The 18,725-nt window shown below is 39.6% G+C and overlaps 1 protein-coding gene and 1 long non-coding RNA gene across 6 annotated transcripts in view; one reads left to right on the top strand and one right to left on the bottom strand.

Moving 5' to 3' along the window:
- yap1 (Yes1 associated transcriptional regulator) overlaps positions 1-7,763 on the top strand; it is a 133,274-nt gene extending 125,511 nt beyond the window's left edge. For all 4 annotated transcript variants that reach the window (XM_039744336.1, XM_039744335.1, XM_039744333.1 and 1 more), the window contains one exon: positions 2,748-7,763. In XM_039744336.1, coding sequence (XP_039600270.1) covers positions 2,748-2,986 — 239 coding nt within the window. In that variant the 3' untranslated portion in view covers positions 2,987-7,763. The remainder of the gene's footprint in view (positions 1-2,747) is intronic.
- LOC120523237 overlaps positions 1-18,725 on the bottom strand; it is a 268,628-nt gene that overhangs the window by 144,663 nt on the left and 105,240 nt on the right. The window lies entirely within an intron of this gene.

Raw genomic sequence — 18,725 nt, 5'->3', positions numbered from 1 at the left:
CTTGCATCCCCAACAAGCAGAAACAGCTAAATATCTGCCTATGGGACCAACATCAGTCTTGAAGAGATGCACTTTGAAGTAGGCCGAATAGTATCAAAAACATACTATACAAAATATGATTGTGTCACCATGAAATACATTATGAGACAAATAGCTTTTCAATTGGTGCAATCAAAAGTAGAGTATGCAAGATTAAAACTTAGCCATCAGTCTGCTGACTTTGATATAAGAAACTGAGCACACTTTGCCAAATGGACTTTCAGCTGCGACACATATATAATACACAAAGCAGATAACATGGTTTAAGCAAGTCTCACCTTAAAAAAAAAAAAAAATATCAAAGGGCAACAATTTTTTTGTTTTCTTCACTTTTCACTCCCACTATGAACTTTTAAAAGGCTAACAGATCAGCCATAAACACGTCTGATCAAAGTTCCAGTTGCCTGCATGTCACAGCTATTGACTGCAGCCAAGGTAGCATAGATCAGCTCCAACTGCCTCAAGCATTTAAATAAGATAGGGAAAAAAATCACAGAGAATCGGAGCTTAATAATTAAGCAAAAGCACATTTGGCCATGTTAAACTATAAAATTGGATGTAATGTAAAACTAAAGTAAATACTATAGGAACTTGTTAGTATCTTTGAAGCCTTCAGTAAAATCTGCAAAAACTAAAAACAAAGGTCATCCAATGATACAAAGATGAAACATAAACTCAGTTAAATAATGTTTTCCAGCACGCTCCTCACTGCTGCACATTGCTCATTCTGTGGAAAAGTTAACTGAAATGGAAAAAGAATGTTTTTGTGCATGACCCTGCACACCACTTGTATTACTGGTGAAAAGCTGACCACATATTTGTTAAATCAGCATGAGACGGCTTCAGTCTAAGGCAAACCTGACCGTCCTGTGAAAAAAAGCCCCATCAGCCCCTGCCAACAACCTTTCAGAAATGTTTTCAGTAGTCTCTCTGTTTAGGTGTTTGTTTTTTAGGAAGTTTTTGATTAACCTGTGAATTCCAGACATGTAATTAATCAAAAATGCCATTTTATATTTATATATATATATATATATATATATATATACACACACACACACACACACACACACACACACACACACACACACGAGTGTGGCCGAAATTATCGGCACCCCTGGAATTTTCCCAGAAAATTCTTGCAATTACAGTACAAATGTTTTGGTATACACATGTTTATTTCTATTTCCTTTATGTGCATTGGAACAACACAAAAACACAGAGAAAAAATGCCAAATCTGACATCATGTCACACAGAACTCCAAAAATGGGCCGGACAAAATTATTGGCACGCTCAACTTAATATTTGGTTGCACACCCTTTGGAAAAAAGGGTTCAACAATTTTCTGGGAAAAAAAGTGCATTTTCTGGGAAAATTCCAGGGGTGCCGATAATTTCGGCCATGACTGTATATATGTGTATGTATAATACCTTTGACTCACTCATCACGAAATGTCCCAAGTCATGAGAAAACTTGGAATGTAGGTTACCCTTGGCCCATAGGTGCTCACTAAGAAACAGTTTTAAAAATTTTGTGGTCCAAGCACATTCTGTCTGTCTGTCTGCTTTTCATGAGAGAATTACTTAACGGATTTAGATCTGGTTGTTTTCTATAATTTGCTTGAACTTTTTGGTTGATTTTGCGACGTCTGTCATCGCACTAAGTACCATAGTTCATTTGCGGTACCAATGTATTTATGCAAATCCAATAGAGTGGCTGTGGGCGGGCCTTCCTCATTCATTCACCAGCCTCTGTCCGAGTTACTCTACGTCTCGCCACATGTTGGAGTGCACCTTGCCTCCGCTTAGTTAGCGATACCTGTTTGTTCAACAGACATTATCATGTACAGATTGTTAAGGAGTAATGTTTGACGTTTTTGAGAGAGAGATTAGAGCTCCATGTGTTTTAGAGGGTAGCTGCTGATTGCCAGAAATATCACGGCCATGTGCTTTCCCCCCCCCCACATGGGGAACGCTCTCCCATCAGAGCAGAACACGATCAGATATAGTAGCAACATCTATTGATTTTTAAAGTTTGTCCTGTTTCATTACTATGTGGGCACAGCCACGGGGTACAGCTAGTATACATAATATAGAGATGTGCAAATGGATGCACATAGAAATAGATACAGATAAAGACAGGTGTGTACTGTATATTTGTGTATAATACTGCATATTAAGCACAATTTTTACTTGTAATATACGGTAGTTGCATAAAATGTACAAAGCAAAATATATTGAGTGCAGTGTTGATCTGGAGATCAGTAGAGTCAAAAGTTTTCTGATCATACGCCAGTACTCCCTCCCGGAGGTGACAGCCCATCCCACTCATACGCGCACACCTTTACGTATTGATCAAAGCAGGTACAACATGCATCCTCCCTGAAGTGTCTCTTACCTTTTGACTTTGTGTTTGTAGTTTCTGCATCTTACATGTGTGTTCCTGGTTGTACAAGCTCGTCTGCTGGCCAGAATGTAATTGTATAATGGCAGTGGGAATTCAGTGAAAGCTCCGCTTTAAAATGCATCCTTATACTAAAGCTATGTGTGGAAAAGCACTTCTGCACATGAACAGACTGCAAAAATCACTTACAAGTAATGGTCCTTTTATTTTTTTTATCTTTGATGTTTGCGGGTTGATTGGCTCATTTCACGTACTACTTCACATTACAAGCATTATTTTTATGTTTTTCTTTTTTATCTGTTCTCAGGTGACCCTCTTGGCTCAAGTGCTTTAGCTTCCCAGGCCAACAGGTTCCCCGATTATTTAGATGCCATCCCAGGCACAAATGTGGATTTGGGCACCCTTGAAAACGATAGCATGGCAGTGGAGGGAGAGGAGTTAATGCCAAGCCTGCAGGAGGAACTGAGTTCGGATATTCTCAATGATATGGAATCTGTGTTGGCAGCAACCAAGATTGACAAAGAGACCTTCCTGACGTGGTTATAGGTGGAGCTTTCAGGATCTCTATGACTCGTACTTTGTACAGTGTGCCTCTGTGAAGGATCTGAGACACATAACATGATCTTTTTTTTATCCTCTTCTGTTAGCATTTCAGAGCTCTGTTTGCCATTATATCTTCTTAAAGGAAAATAACTGCAATGTACAAAAAGCACTGCCTGGCACAATAATCCCCACTCCTTTTCCTCTGGTTGTACTTGGTGTAAGGCTGGCCTCCAATATGACGATTCTCCAAAGCCAAAGGACTTGAGAAAGGTGGCCAAGGACACTCGCTGGCTTTGTTTTTGTCATATGTTAGACATTCAGACTCTGTAGTCAAGCTCAATCCTTCATTTCTGTTTATACCTTGTAACTTGTTAGGGTCTTGGTTTTTGCGGGGTGGGGCTGGGGGTGGTCACGGGTTCGAGAGATCTTTAAGAAACCAAAAATAACACATATGAACCAGAGAAAAGAAAATGCATTTCTCAAAGCTTTGGAGCCAAAAAGACTAATAACTCGACTTTGAAATCATACTGCCAACTTGCAAGTATGGCTCAGAATTTCAGATTTATGTGCTTGGCTGTGCCAGCAATTCTAGATATTTTGTCAGATCAAGTGCCTTTTATCGTTGATGTGTTTTTTTTTTGTTTTTATATGAACAAAATCCTGTATATGCCAACATTAATCACTGTATCTGAGGAAGAAGTGTATTTCACCACAGTATACGTAGTACATTCACATTTTATTCTTAATTAGGTTTCTGACAAAACTGTTTTAAACATGGTTTTATGCAAAATAATATATGTAGTAATGGGGATGATCTGATCTCGCTTTTTATATAAAGTTAAGAGGTGTAGCTTCTGTGATAGTCTTATTTAAATGGAGATTTGTTTTTACACTCTTTGATAGATGATTAGTTAAAACATTTTCTTAATCTTTTAGGTGTTTTAATTGAAGCTATATTCGTAAATATGAGATAGAGGAAGACTTTTGTAGAATCAACTCTTTGTATGTTTTTCAGCACATTACTGTTTAGGTAGAAGACTGGAGAAAACTGAGAGCACCGGACGGAGTTGTTTAGGCTGCAGGTGACGCAGAACGTGATCTACTACATCCCAGCTGCCCAAAGACAATGATGTCTTGTCGTGTTGAAGAAACGCCTCCGAAACGTAACATACAGTAGTAGTGACCACTAGTTGCTTAGCTTTCATCTTGAATGCTAATTGGAGTCTGACAAAGTCCCGTGTTTCTAGTCTAATTATTGAGGACTTGGTGTAGAATGTGACAATGTGTTTGGTATGAGTTTGGCCTAAATAACCAAATTGTGATAGGAGTCATAAATTATGTGCAATCATTTTTCAGACCGAGTGAGCCCCATCATTTTGTGCCCAGTTTGCCTGAGGTTTGGAAGCTTTTAGGCTGTACCTTCAAAGAGATGGCACCAGAAATTATGGGACATTGGTTAGGAAGGTTCTTGGCAGCAATTGCTTGTGAGCCGTGCCCTGAAAAAAAATGTGGAAGTGCACCAGTTACCACATGAATCACACGATGTTTGGAGGAGAAGGCAGTAAGCTTGCTGGATCATCTCCTCGATTGCAAAGTGCCTTCAGCAGAAGAGTTGTTGAGACATGGCTACTCTGTAGCTGATCGCTATGCTGTAACTGAATTTTCATCCTTTCATGTAAGGTGCATTGACATACAGTATTTCCAACAGTTCTTCAACCAATTTACTAGTAGAGCATTTATGATGTGCAAAATTTTCAAACCGTGCACATCTTATCGCAAAAATAATTGATCTAGCAATACTTTATAAATTGTTAATTACTTTCTTTTTTTTTTTTTTTTTAAATTTGTCTGGAGTTGGATATGATATACATCTACGTGTGAAGTTATAGTGATGTGCTGAAATGCAGAATTTTCTTAATGGACATTTATGACAAGTGTGTGTTGGTTAGATGATCTAGTAGAAAAATGTAACAGTGTATAGTAGCATTTGTATGGGGATTTATGGCTATGATTTACTATATACTTGTATTATTGACAGTAGACAATTGGTATGGAAATGTATGCAGGAATTTGTCTTCCAAAGAGTAGATAATGTTTGCAATGTTTTTAGCCTTTCTTGAACAAATTCAGAAAAAATAAATAACGGCGAGAACAGTATAAGCTAGTGGATGATTTATTTCTTTAATTACGGAGGACCACTCACTGGTTCTTGGACAAGATGGTGCCGTCCTGTCGGTCTGTTAACTGTGAGTAGTTACAGAAGAATAACGAGGTGTAAAGGACCGGCCCGGCAAACTCCTTTCTTTCTTGTTTACATGATCATTACCAATAATAAGAGGACACTATCGAGATAACATATAGTAACAATTTCACTACAGGATACTGCACTTTTATCTTTGTTTACATGTTAGTGGAATACACCAATCTGGAAATAATTTTGTAATTTTTGTTACACTTTTCAGAAACAAAAAATCAAATGAATGGCAATTAGTGCAGATATATTTTACCAATAATTGTCACTTGGCTTGGTGTTTTGTTTTTTTTTTGTTTGTTTTTTTGTTTTTTTTATCATTCACACTGAAAAAAAAATTATCCAGTGTTACTCTGCATTTCTGAAATCTACATATTAGTATTATTATTATTTTTTATTGTAAACATTTGAGACCATAGTATCCTAAGCTTAAAACATTATGGCTATGGTTATGGTGGAGGATTATTAAAAAAATATAAATAAATAAGTGTGTGTTTTCAGCAGTGCAAAAAAAAAAAACTGTACAGTAATGTCTTTACATATGGAAATATTAGTGAATTGTATTTTATCATTTACGCATGAATTTATACAAATTATTAGTATGTATTTGCAAGCATATGTAATTGCTCTTTCTGTATTATTACTAATCACTTTTTATTAGAAGAATCCTAAATACACCCAAAATGAACAGCTATTGTATGGCATTCTCTTGATTTTTATATTTCATATACTGTATACGCATATACAGTATATCCACAGTGAGTGTGTGTGTGTTTATGTACATACATACAAGGTCTGTCATGAAATTAATGAAAATGACCTAAGAAACAATAGTCCTTCCGCTCCTAGCTTCATTCTTGGAACTCGTCTTCAGTGAAGGGGGCATCAGCAGCTACTTGGATGTTTTCAGTCTGTCTCATGAATTTCACGACAGACCTCGTATAAAACTTCTAGATAAATCTCCTTTGTTCAGGGCAGTTTCTTGACTCTTAAGTGGTCTGACTGTTTCAGGGCTCATCCAGTGGCCACAGTTTACTTACTCCATGAAATGGTGCTGTAGTTGTACAGTATGTGTCTGTCTTCTATACATACATAGACACGCATACAGTAATATGTGTACATGGCAGTGCATTAAAAACTGAAATTCTCTTTATCTCTCACCTTTTTAACAGAACTCTTCATGTAAAATAAACTGTTATGGTTAAGCATTTGGTTTTAGCAGGTTTAAAACATGTATGATATATTTCAGATCTCTTGACAAACATGAAAGAACAAGAAATGTGTCTACCTGCATACATTTCATATGAAAAGATGGTTTCCATGAGAATGAAAACTTGGAGACCAAATTACTTTGAGCCATTTTTTCTTTGGTTAAAGGACATATCCACACACAACAGTCTAGCATGCAACCTGCAGTCAAGCAGAGGCCATCCTTGTCGATTGTCCTCATTCTAGCACAACACACACGGTGATTCTGTCTGTCTCGTTGTAAGCTCCACCACACTGCCAATCAACTTCACCTCACTTGACAGAATACTATTGGACTTTGGAGGGGGCTCACATGAACATACTGCGAAAAAAGCAAACAATGTGCAACACATTCACTTCCTATCACTAGCACCAGAGCTGTAAACAGGAATTGGAGGGGTTTTCTTGAAGTGTGTGTGTTTTTTTTTTTTAAGAGTTTAACATTTAATAACTTTTCTATAGAAATAAAGAAAACATTATCATCCGTGGGTGGTTTTGAAGGTGATTACTCACCAAAGGTTACAGAGAATGTTCTTTTCATTTTGTGTGTGCATTGGGTATTTTTTATTCTTCATTTTAGATGGTGGTGTTTTTTATTTTTTCTTTCCTCCTCCATATGCTGCCTTTTCAATTTGAATCCACATATCTCTAGAATGTACAGTAGCTAGAATCCTCAATGCTGGGTAGAGAAAGAAGGAAACTCATGCTGCAGGCCTGATTGCTAAGGAGCACTAGCCCAGCGTTATAAAGTCTCCACCTGAGACCACTCTGTTCTGAGTACACTGCACGATAGTTGGGTAACTGAGGGCTTCATGAGAAGGTAGGCCATGTCCTTTGAACAAGACCGCAACGGCACCACACTATAGTAGAGAGATACTAGGACTGGACTGCCTACTGGACAGAATTGTGGGCTAAAAAGCAGTGCTGAGGGCAAGGTACTTTAACAGAATGTCAAGGGTTTGTGAGACAGGCCATATTCCCTTCCTCGACTTAAAGAAGTGAAGCTATCACTGTTCAGAATTTGAGGCTTGCAAGCAATTAATAAACTCTTAAGAGGAAAGCAGACCCAAGAAGTTGTGAAGTGGAAAGAAGATGGTTTAAATATGAGTAAAGCAGCAAGGCAGTGGCAGAAAAATGGGGAAATTGCAAACACGATTTAGAGTGACGTGTACAAATGTATTGTCAGTAAGCCCTGGAAGGGCTGGTTGCCGTTTATTATGTCCATATCTGTGTTAATCCTCAGTTGTATTTTTGTTTTAATAAAGGCCCTTATTTTGTATATTTCTGTGTTCTGGCACTTTATTCTACTTCAGTTTGGCATTGGTAGGTGCTCCCATATACACTGTGTACAACTTTATTTTGCTTACCTCCTTTCCACAGTACCAGTACTTCCATTTTAATAAAATGGAGTCGATTAAACTCCTCTCACTGGGTCAAGTATGGGATTAGTGGTGGACTATGTGCTGTAATCTAGTCAGTGTTGCATAACTGGTGGGCTGAGAGCTGTGATCTCTTATCTAATAAAATACTAGGCTCTCTGTGTGTCCAGAGCAATCTGATTGGTCAGTTTGACTTTGGTGATGCAACAAAAGCGGAAATATGTGAGTGTGACCTGCTCAAGGAGGAGTAAAGGTGCACATTGAGAGAGTCTCATTCAGAGATGGAAAGTATTAAACCAGACAGGACATGAGCAAGGCGCTTTGAAAATAATGACAGAGTCTGAGAAGCAGGCTTTACTGGAATGGGAGTGCCAGTGAAGAGATGTTCTCTTATACACACACACACACACTCTCAAATACAGAGGAAAGGTGCTAAAGGTATGTGTAGGGAAGGAGATGAGCAAATATTTTAAAGTTATTCTATTACCTTTTTATGACAGGTCCCATGGCTTGTGTTTATATTGTTTGTGGGTCGTATGTTGGTTGTGGCTGGTTTCCCTTCCACTCTAATGATTATGCACAGTTCATGAAGTTGGACCGCCCCCTCCAGCTCTGAAGACTGAGCTCTAATCACCAACTGAGACCAACCCCATCCCATATCCCCCTCACTCTAGGGATCATGTTTGCTTTACTAGGTTAGGAAAATGAGGCTGGACCTGGCCAGACTCTAAGATCAAGCTGTTTGACGAGTTTCCATGCAGTTTATGTGAGGTACTTACAGATTTGGGTGGTACTGTCTATCCTAATGTGATGTGGGTTACCTTCTGTGACAAGACCCTGAAGGTTGCTGAGGTCTGTGTTGGTGTTACTGTTGTTCCCAGAAGGAGGTGTTTCATCTTGAGGGGTACTCTGGATATCATCAAGAAGAGTCGCAATGCATGGTTTGATGGCAACTCTGGTCTGTACCGGGAACTGAGAAGGATGGCTCTGACGGCAGATAAGGACGCATTTGTTAGAGGATTCTGTGAGTAAGATGACACACCATCTATAGTCTGGTCACCCACATCCTGCTTACGGAGGAATCGAAGCATTACGCACATCCAAATTTCTTCCTCAGAGAGTTGCATTCAAGGCAGCTGATAGAACCTACCAGTGAATGGAGTAGTCTGGTCTTATGCCTAAGAAGTCTACCATCGACCACATCCTGGCACTGAGGGTTCTCATGGAGCAGAAACACGAATATCAGCAGAGTTGCAGCCTTTGTCGATTTTCATTAAGTGTTCAACTCAGATGATTGAGTTGCCCTGTGGAACATCCTGAGACTTCATGGGATCCCCTCAAGTTTGCTGGATATCATGGCTGGCCTGTACACTGGTACTGTGAGTGCTTTGCAGAGTGGAGGCAGGACCTCGGTGCTTTTCCCAGTTGATTCTGGGGTTCGTCAGGGTTGTGTTCTTACTCCTACTGTGTTCAGTGCTTGCATGGACCGGGTGTTGGGCAGAGTTGTGGGGTTCAGTGGGGTGTCTGTTGGCAAAGAAAGATTCATTGACTTTCATGACGATGCTGTGATCTTCGTGGAGTCAATGGAGTCTCTGATCAGGGCTCTCGAGAGAATGAGCAAAGACTCTGAGTGTCTGGGCTTGTGAGTGTCCTGGATAAAAATCAAGATCTAGGCTTATAATGACCTCTTGGGAACAGCCATCAGCAGTGCGATTGTTTACAGAGAGAGTGTCGACCTTGTCGGGAGGTTTATTTACAAAGTGCCTCGGCCGTGAAATTCATGTCTCTCCTATGAAGTCAGTAGACCGATTGGGAGAACATGGGGGTCATGAGGTTGCTGGAAAGGGTTGTGTGGTACTACCGATATCTATTCAAAAGGATGAAGGTCCAAGTCTTTAGAGTCCTGGTGCTTCTTGTCTTTCTATGGTTGTGAGACATGGATGTTATCCAGTGACCCAAGACAAAGACTGGACTCTCTCTCTCTTCGGAGAATCCTTGGGTACCACTGGTCGACTTTGTGTCGAAGTGCCAGTTACGGCACTATGGCCATGTGGCATGATTCCCCAAGGGTGATGTGGCATACAGGATCCTCATTGTTGAGGACCTGAGTGGCTGGCCAAGGGGACGCCATCGTAACACCTGGCTGCGGCAGATAGATGGTCATTTCTGGATCATGGGACTTGACCGCATGTCTGCCTGGGGGGTTGCCAATCCAGATCTCAAGCTGTTTCATCGTGTAGTGGGTGAGGCAACACGCTGTGCCAGTGTGTGCACCCCAACCTGATATGCCCTGACCTGGAGCCCGAGTTTAAAAAACAACTAGGGATCAATGCAGCACAGTGATCTGTGAGCCTCGTTGCTTTTAATACACTTGTGTTTAGCTTAAATATGTAATTCCATTTCAGTAATATAATGTAAAAATAATGAATGGCTAACTGAGGCTACAAGTGTAGTGTTGATGAGTGTATCTTAGTTTATTTATGAGCAGCAGAAAAGGAAAACAAGTTTTGGCCAAAAAGGCATTTTTACTAACTGACACAGTTTTGATCAGAAGAAAATGTCTATTCTATAGAATAGAATGTGTGTTCTTATTTGATTGGCTACTTTTTTTTTTTTTTTTTTTATAATGAAGGAACTGTCATAAGGCAGTGACAGTCACTTACACCCTTATGATGCGAATTTCTGACTAATGGAGAGAATGAAGACATCACCTTCAGCCTGTACCTTGGAAAATGTCTCTGATGCACATACAGTTTTCAAAGACCCTGCTGAAGAATTGTAAGACGATTGGTTCAAAAAGAACCTATTCGTGTGTGTAAAGCAGAGGTTCCCAAGCTTTTTTGGTGTTTGTGACCCCATTTTGAAATCTGAGCTTTTTTACAGCTCCTGCTGTTTGAAATATTAACATTCACTTCCTATTCAATACATTGTTTAATGGGTTTTTTTTTCTATTTTTAAATATTTTCTTGTGACCCCATTAGCATATCAGGTGACCTAACTTGGGGTTGCATCCCCAAAATTAGGAAATGCTGGTGTACAGAATGTGCCGTTTGGCTCGATACATTAGATTTACAGTTGTATCACATTATTTGTGACCTTTGCATGACAACACAGGATTTATTTCTTAGTGTAAGTGCCATCGGAATGGGCTCAGTTTGTCATTTGCAGCTTGTACAGTAATTATCATTCTAAAATGAGAATGGCTGTTGGAGCTTGCTGGTCCTGTTTAAGAAACCTGCTTTTCCAGCACTTGCTTGACATACTAGAACAGATGATGGCCTAACACATTTGTATAAATGAATCTTGTATGTCAGAAACAGTTTTGCTGTCCATCATACAAAAATGTCCAGATAAAATCTAGCTAACTAATTCTAGGACTGCAGAGTTTAAGCTATAAAAAATACAAGTATTTGACTGTAAGTGTTAAGAATTTCTATAGTGTTACTGAAATGTTTATAATATTTTCACTATTGATATTTTTCATTTTAAGAATGTGTGACTTTGTCATGACACCATTTTGTGAGTTGCTTTCCTAACAAGTGATGCAATTTTCTGTGTACTACCAGTCATGTGATTATCCGCAACATAGCATGTGACATCATCATGTTGCCATTATTTAAGAATGCTGTGCCTGCTGTTAAAGATGCAAACTCTGGATCAAAGGTCAGTAAATCTGAGAAAGGGTGTCACTTTTGAGGTAATGGATAATCATCTCAATTTAGAATTGTTGACTACAGATTGTCCATGAGTTTGGTTTCATCTTTGCTTTTCCTATTTAAACATACCGAGACACCTGTAAGTTAGTGGCAGTTCTCTTGGTTTGATCCCATTAAAGCCTGTCATTTCCTGGTTAGTTATCTTATAATCGGAGAAATCTATTTTCTTTCTTTGGGTTTGTCGTTCTTCTAAAGCGTATTCTATAACGATAAGGCGTCTGCTAAAGTATATTCTATAACGATAAGAAGTTATAAATTATCTTCCCTGCTTGCTTGATAACTCATCGGGCCTGAAAACCTTAATCCTCTTGCTCTCAGAGTCCATGTGGGCTGTCATATGCCTTTTACTCAAGACTGGTTTCTGTCTAGCCACCTTACTGAGGTCTGTTAGAGTGACCATTGTGTTCTTGTTCACTTCCCTGATCACGACTCTTCTTGCCCGGTTACTTAGATTGACCGGGTGACCAACCCTAGAAAGAATACTGGTGGTTACAAATTCTTACATTCTGAAATTATTGAATGCTCCTCACTTAGAACTTTAGAAATGGTTTTATACCCTTGCCCAGATTTATGCCTCACCACAATTTTATCGTGGAGGTCTACAAAGTGTTCCTTAGACTTCATGGCTTGGTTTTTGGCCTGACATGCAGTCTGAATTGCAGGACCTTATGTACATAGGTGCATGTGTGCCTTTCTAAATCATGTCCAATCAATTCATCGTGGTCATAGTAAGTGATAAAAGTGTTTTGTTGACATTGTCAAAGGAAAAAATACGATGGATGCCTGTTATGAGTTTAAAATCAGTCCTTCAACAAGACCATGCAGGGGTAGAAATTTAAAAATGTATTTCTTAGTCAGGAAGTAAGAGATAATGAGAAAAATTGGCATGAATAGCCATTCATCATTTTTTTTCCCCCTTAGGTTGGATCCAACGTGAGTGACAAAGGTGAATGTTAATGTGCCAAGCCACTTTCATCCATCCTTCCATCAATTTTCTTTACTAGCTTTTTCAACTGCCTAAAATGCGTATCTTCACAGCAGCCACAGGGATCAGCAGTTAATGGGCACTACTTTATTGCATGGCACACTCATACACACTCCCACCTGATTTACAGAATGCCTGTCGATGTCTTCAGGATGTGGAGGAGGCAGGAGTACTCTGTGAAATTCTATGTATACAGTGACTGAGTCAGGAATCGAGCCCACTGCACTATTGTGTGCTCGCACTGTCTACATAGTGTATGAAAACTCAAAGTGAATCTGTTTAAAACAGATGGCATCAGACATTTATTATTTTTCAACTATGACCAAAATAATTTTTTAATTAAAAAAAAAAAAAAGAAGTTGGATAGTTTGGTACAACTTTTGCAGGCCTTGAACTTTTTAAAATAAGCCCTTGTGATTTGCAGGGGTTAGGGGCACAGAACCCCCACGAAAGCAAAAGTCCATTAATATGTTTTGGACCCATGATTCCTGTATATTCTAAGTTTATTGCACTAAATAGGCAGAAAAAGGTTGCAAAAAATGTGACATAACTGTGTTATCAAATCATGTGTGCAAGACCAGCTACAGAGACAAAGACGTGTGGCATCCCCCAGACAAAAGTGAGTAGTTCTGCAGTGCTTTAGTGAAATGTAATTTTTTCTCAAATTTGAATTATAATAAATTTGTGCATATAATTAGGGTAGTGAACGTTAAAACTGATTAATCTTACAAAAGACATCCAACAAAGAACTAAGCACAAAATGATAAACACTCATGCCAAAGTTCACTTTTGCAGATACTGATGATGATGATGTGAACAGCCTCTTGAAAGTAATGTAAAGTTTTGCTCTACAAATGGACGTGAGCGTCGATGTATGTGAATACTTGTTGAAGTTGGGAGCACACCCAGACAAATTCACACAAACAAGCAGGCATGGGATAAGAGCGTAAATCTGATGGGTATACTGTAATTGTAATCCAAAAAACAAAGAGACACCACCAACTGAGATCCAGTCTGCTTGTTATGGCTCACTTTTAAAGCTAGCACTCTCATTTTTCACCCAGCAGCCCATGCAACAACCGCTAAAGCTGCCCAATGATGCAGTACTCGGTTGATGGGATTTGCAGTCCATTTAAGAACTACAGTAAGTACTACAACTTCTGGAATAGGATACAAAACTCACGAAATAACATCCACTTTATTATTGATGATAAACGTGCAAATAGGTGGAACCATGAATCGTAAACCCGCAAATCCCAAGGGCTGACCTGTATTTTGAAACCATTTTTATGGTGGTGGTTTATTTAGGCACATCATTGTTTATGATCTTAATAAGTGAAATTGTTTTTGATTGCTATACATAGTCACTTTCTGGTAAACTTGCCCTAGACTCATCATTGTCCCTTTGTCTGTGCTGTTGGATGACAAACACAAGACTTCAGACAGGCAGGCCTCTCTTCTGTTTGAGTGCTCCAAAACGCCTACTTTTCTTTTTTTTTCTTGCAGATGTATCGTATTAATTTTCCTTCTGAGCCTTGAATACAGAGGAGCCTAGCCCTACAACTTAAAGGAATACTACACCCAAAAATTCTATAATATATACAATATAATATATATGTATTATGTACATGTATGTATGTATATATATATATATATATATATATATATATACCTAGTAGGTAACCACCCATACAATCAGATTGTGATTCAGACTACGAATGCCATGAATGTAATTACCCCGATCCACATACTGTCAAATAAGCGAACCACACGCTGTTTAGCACTGATGTCCAAGGTTCGATTCCCGAGAGGGGGTGCTGTGAGTGTGTACGTCTGATGAGCCCAGAATTAGGGCAAAACACGTGTCGCATACTCTTTGCATTATTTGACAGTAAACTATTTATATATATATATACTACTCAAAAGAATTAAAGGAACACTTTTTAATCAGAGTATAGCATAAAGTCAATGAAACTTATGGGATATTAATCTGGTCAGTTAAGTAGCAGAGGGGTTGTTAATCAGTTTCAGCTGCTGTGGTGTTAATGAAATTAACAACAGATGCACTAGAGGGGCAACAATGAGATGACCCCAAAACAGGAATGGTTTAACAGGTGGAGGCCACTGAAATTTTTCCCTCCTCATCTTTTCTGACTGTTTCTTCACTAGTTTTGCATTTGGCTACAGTCAGTGTCACTACTGGTAGCATGAGGCGATACCTGGACCCTACAGAGGTTGCACAGGTACTCCAACTTCTCCAGGATGGCACATCAATACGTGTCATTGCCAGAAGGTTTGCTGTGTCTCCCTTCACCGTCTCAAGGGCATGGAGGAGATTCTAGGAGAAAGCAGTTACTCTAGGAGAGCTGGAGAGGGCCATAGAAGGTCCATAACCCATCAGCAGGACCAGTATGTGCTCCTTTGGGCAAGGAGGAACCGGATGAGCACTGCCAGAGCCCTACAAAATGACCTCCAGCAGGCCACTGGTGTGAATGTCTCTGACCAAACAACCAGAAAGACTTCATGAGGGTGACCCAAGGGCCCCATGTCCTCTAATGGGCCCTGAGCTCACTGCCCAGCAGCATGCAGCTCGATTGGCATTCGCCATAGAATACCAGAATTGGCAGATGCACCACTGGTGCCCTGTGCTTTTACAGATGAGAGCAGGTTCACCCTGAGCACGTGACAGAAGTGAAAGGGTCTGGAGAAGCCATGGAGAACATTATGCTGCCTGTAACATCATTCAGCATGAGCAGTTTGCTGGTGGGTTAATGATTGTCTGGGGAGGCATATCCATGGAGGGTCACACAGACCGCTACAGGCTTGACAAAGGCACCTTGGCTGCCATTAGGTATCAGGATGAAATCCTTGGACCCATTGTCAGACCCTATGCTGGTACAGTGGCTCCTGGTGCACGACAATTCCTGGCCTCATGTGGTGAGAGTATGCAGGCAGTTCCTGGAGGATGAAGGAATTGATACCACTGACTGGCCACCACACTTTCCTGACCTAATCCAATAGAACACCTCTGGGACATTATGTTTTGGTCCATCCAATGCCACCAGGTTGCACCTCAGACTGTCCAGGAGCTCAGTGATGCCCTGGTCCAGATCTGGGAGGAGATCCCCCACAACACCATCTGTCATCTCATTAGAAGCATGCACCAATGTTGTCAGGCATGTATACAAGAACACAGGGGCCATGCAAAGTGCTGCGTACAATTTTGAGTTGCTGCAATTAAATTTTGGCAAAATGGACTAGCCTGCCACATAATTTTTTCACTCTGATTTTTGGGGCGTCTTTGAATTCAGGGCTCTGTAGGTTGATCATTTTCATTTCCATCAAACGATGTGGCATCCTTTCGTTCCTAACACATTACCCAGTCTATATCAGTATAGATATCCAGGAGGTATGTATATATATATGTGTGTATGTGTATATATGATACTTATCCCATGTAGTTAGGAGTAATGGCCAAGAAAAAATTTTAATGTAATGTTTTTATGCAGAACAGACGCAACAAAGTAGAACAAAACCAAATGGTGACCAGCACTGGACAACAGCAAACAATATTTAAAAAGTCCATGAAAAGAAATCTCACTTTACTCATGTCTAATAATTCACATGTCAAGTCATTCAGTCATATGCACGCAACACATGCATTTTTTGGCCACGATACTGTTTAATAAATACAACTAGACAATGAAAGTAGACAACAAAATGCAAGCCCCTTCACATAGGGAATCAAACTTTTGAATTGAAGACCCGCTTCTACCACCTGAGTCATTGGTCAAGAGTCCTGGAGCAGTGATGCCAGCTTAAATTGGGTGGTGACTGACTTTGCGTTGTTTGAATTACTTGAACCCAAAGAGGGTATTGTGCCCATTTTAAACATGTTTCAGAAAAATGCCAAACAAGAGAATTCTTTACCCATTGCAAACCTTAAGTTTGGAGTAGGCTTTCATCATTTTTTACAGGAAACCTGAAATTTATGGACTTTAAGTCGATATGTTATTTGTGGTTTGTAGACCTTCATACTCTGGGAATGGTGACTAATTTATTATAGAAAGGCAGAGTAAGGCAGTTATTCCAGTCATGTTTGTACCCCATCATCCGCCCTGCTCCTGTTCACATCTGGAGCTCCTACAGCTTTGTTTGGTATTTTTAGTATTGCTCATACAGTGTTAAGCAATACTCCTCAGAATTTGTTGCGGTGCCGGGCAGTAGGTCCAATCGCCCATCTGTTTTACAGTGGATTTCAAAATTATTCAGACCCCTTAACTTTCTGCACACTTTATTGCCTCAGTCTAAACTCAATAACACATAATGACAGCTGAAAACATATTTTTAGAAAGGATTGCAAATTTATTAAAAGTCAAAAACAAATGTCCCATTCATTTAAGTATTTAGACCATTCATTTAGTACTTTGTAGAAGCCCCTTTGGCAGCAGTTACAGCTTTGATTCTCCTTGGGTAAATTTCTCCAAGTTTTGCACACCTGGATTTGGGCAGCTTATCCCAATCTTCCAGCCAGATCCTCTCAAGATCCATTATAATGTATGGGAATCATTTGCAAACTGCCATCTTCAGGTCTCTGGACAATGGCATGCTCTGTCTCCACTGTCTGAGATCACAATTCACTCTGGAGCAGGTTCTCCTTAAGGACATCTGTGTATTTGGCTGTACTCATCCTTCTCTCAATTCTTACCGGTCTCCCTGCCTCTGCTGCTGTGAAGCACCTCAATAGCATGATGCTGCCACCACCAGTCTTCACCAGAGGGGGTAGGCAGGTGATGAGCAGGACCAGATCTTAAATAGAGACATTGCTTGGAGTTATGCCCAAAGAGTTTCCATTTTTGCCTCATCAGGCCAGATAATCTGTCTCTGAATGCCCTCAAAGTCGTATGTATTTTAGTCAAGAGTAGCTTCTGCCTAGCCACCCTGTTAGAGTAACCATTGGGTTCTTGATCACTTCCTTGACCAAGACCCTTCTTCTGTTTTTACATTGTTTGTCCAGAATACCGACTCTAGAAAGAGTCCTAGTTGTTCCAACTTCTTCCATTTCCCAATAATTGATGCCACTGTTTTCTGGGAACACTCAAAGCTTCAGAAATGTTTTCATGTCCTTGCCCTGATCTGTCCCTCGCCACAATTTGATTGCAGAGGTCTACAGAAAGTTCCTTAGACTTCATGGTTTGCTTTTGCCTTGATGTGCAGTGTAAATTATGGGACCTCAAGGACACACATTTCTAAATGATGTCCAATCGGTTAATTTTCCCCAGATGGACTCTAGTCAAGTTGTAGACAAAATCTCAAGGATAATGAAAGCAAACAGGATGCACCTGATCACAATTTGAATGTCATAGCAAATGGTCTGAATACCTGAAGAAAAGAGAGATTTCAATTTTTGATTTTCATTAAGTTTGGAAGCCTTTCTGAAAGCATGTTTTCATTTTGTCATTCTGGGTTATAGAGTATAGATTGATGGGCAAACAAAAAGGAAAAATTTCCACTTAAAATTAAATTTATAACAGTCAAGCATGCTGAAAATGAATGGGTCTGAATACTTTCTGAATCCACCGTATATTCCTGATGACACATTCCACCCGTTTTAATGACAGTAATGAATAATACGCTAACTGTAACTCAAATATCTGATGAAGTAATTTGTGAAAGATTCATGCATGCTACAGAAGCATGAAGCCTTTAAAGGCATAAAGAAATAAAAGACTACATAGAGTATTTTGACAGTTTTCTGGGCACTTTATTACCACTTTAGAGTAAGACACATACACTGATGATGACAAAATAGTGAAAGGCACTATATAACACCAGGAAAGTGCACAATGGCACAGAGCAGAGTTCTGCCCCAGACTCGGCTGCCCTATTCTTCTTTTTCTTTTTCTCTTGATTTCAAAGACTGCAGTCAGGCTGATTGGCGATGCTCCCATTTGCACTCCGCAAGAACGTGAAAGCCGAATTTGTGTAGAAAAACAGGAATCATTCTTGAAGTTCATCCAAAAGTCAAACATTGCAACATATTGAACTCCTCAGTGGTTGACTCTAGCTACAACACACTGCCCCTAATTTTGCAGAAGAAATAGAGGAGGTGTTAAATGTTAGCTGAAAATGCTTATATAAATATAATACAAACTCTGTAAAA

Source organism: Polypterus senegalus, chromosome 2 (assembly GCF_016835505.1).
Source record: "Polypterus senegalus isolate Bchr_013 chromosome 2, ASM1683550v1, whole genome shotgun sequence".
NCBI lineage: Eukaryota > Metazoa > Chordata > Cladistia > Polypteriformes > Polypteridae > Polypterus > Polypterus senegalus.
Note: the sequence above shows the minus strand (reverse complement) of the source record. Positions and strands in the feature narration are given on the sequence as shown.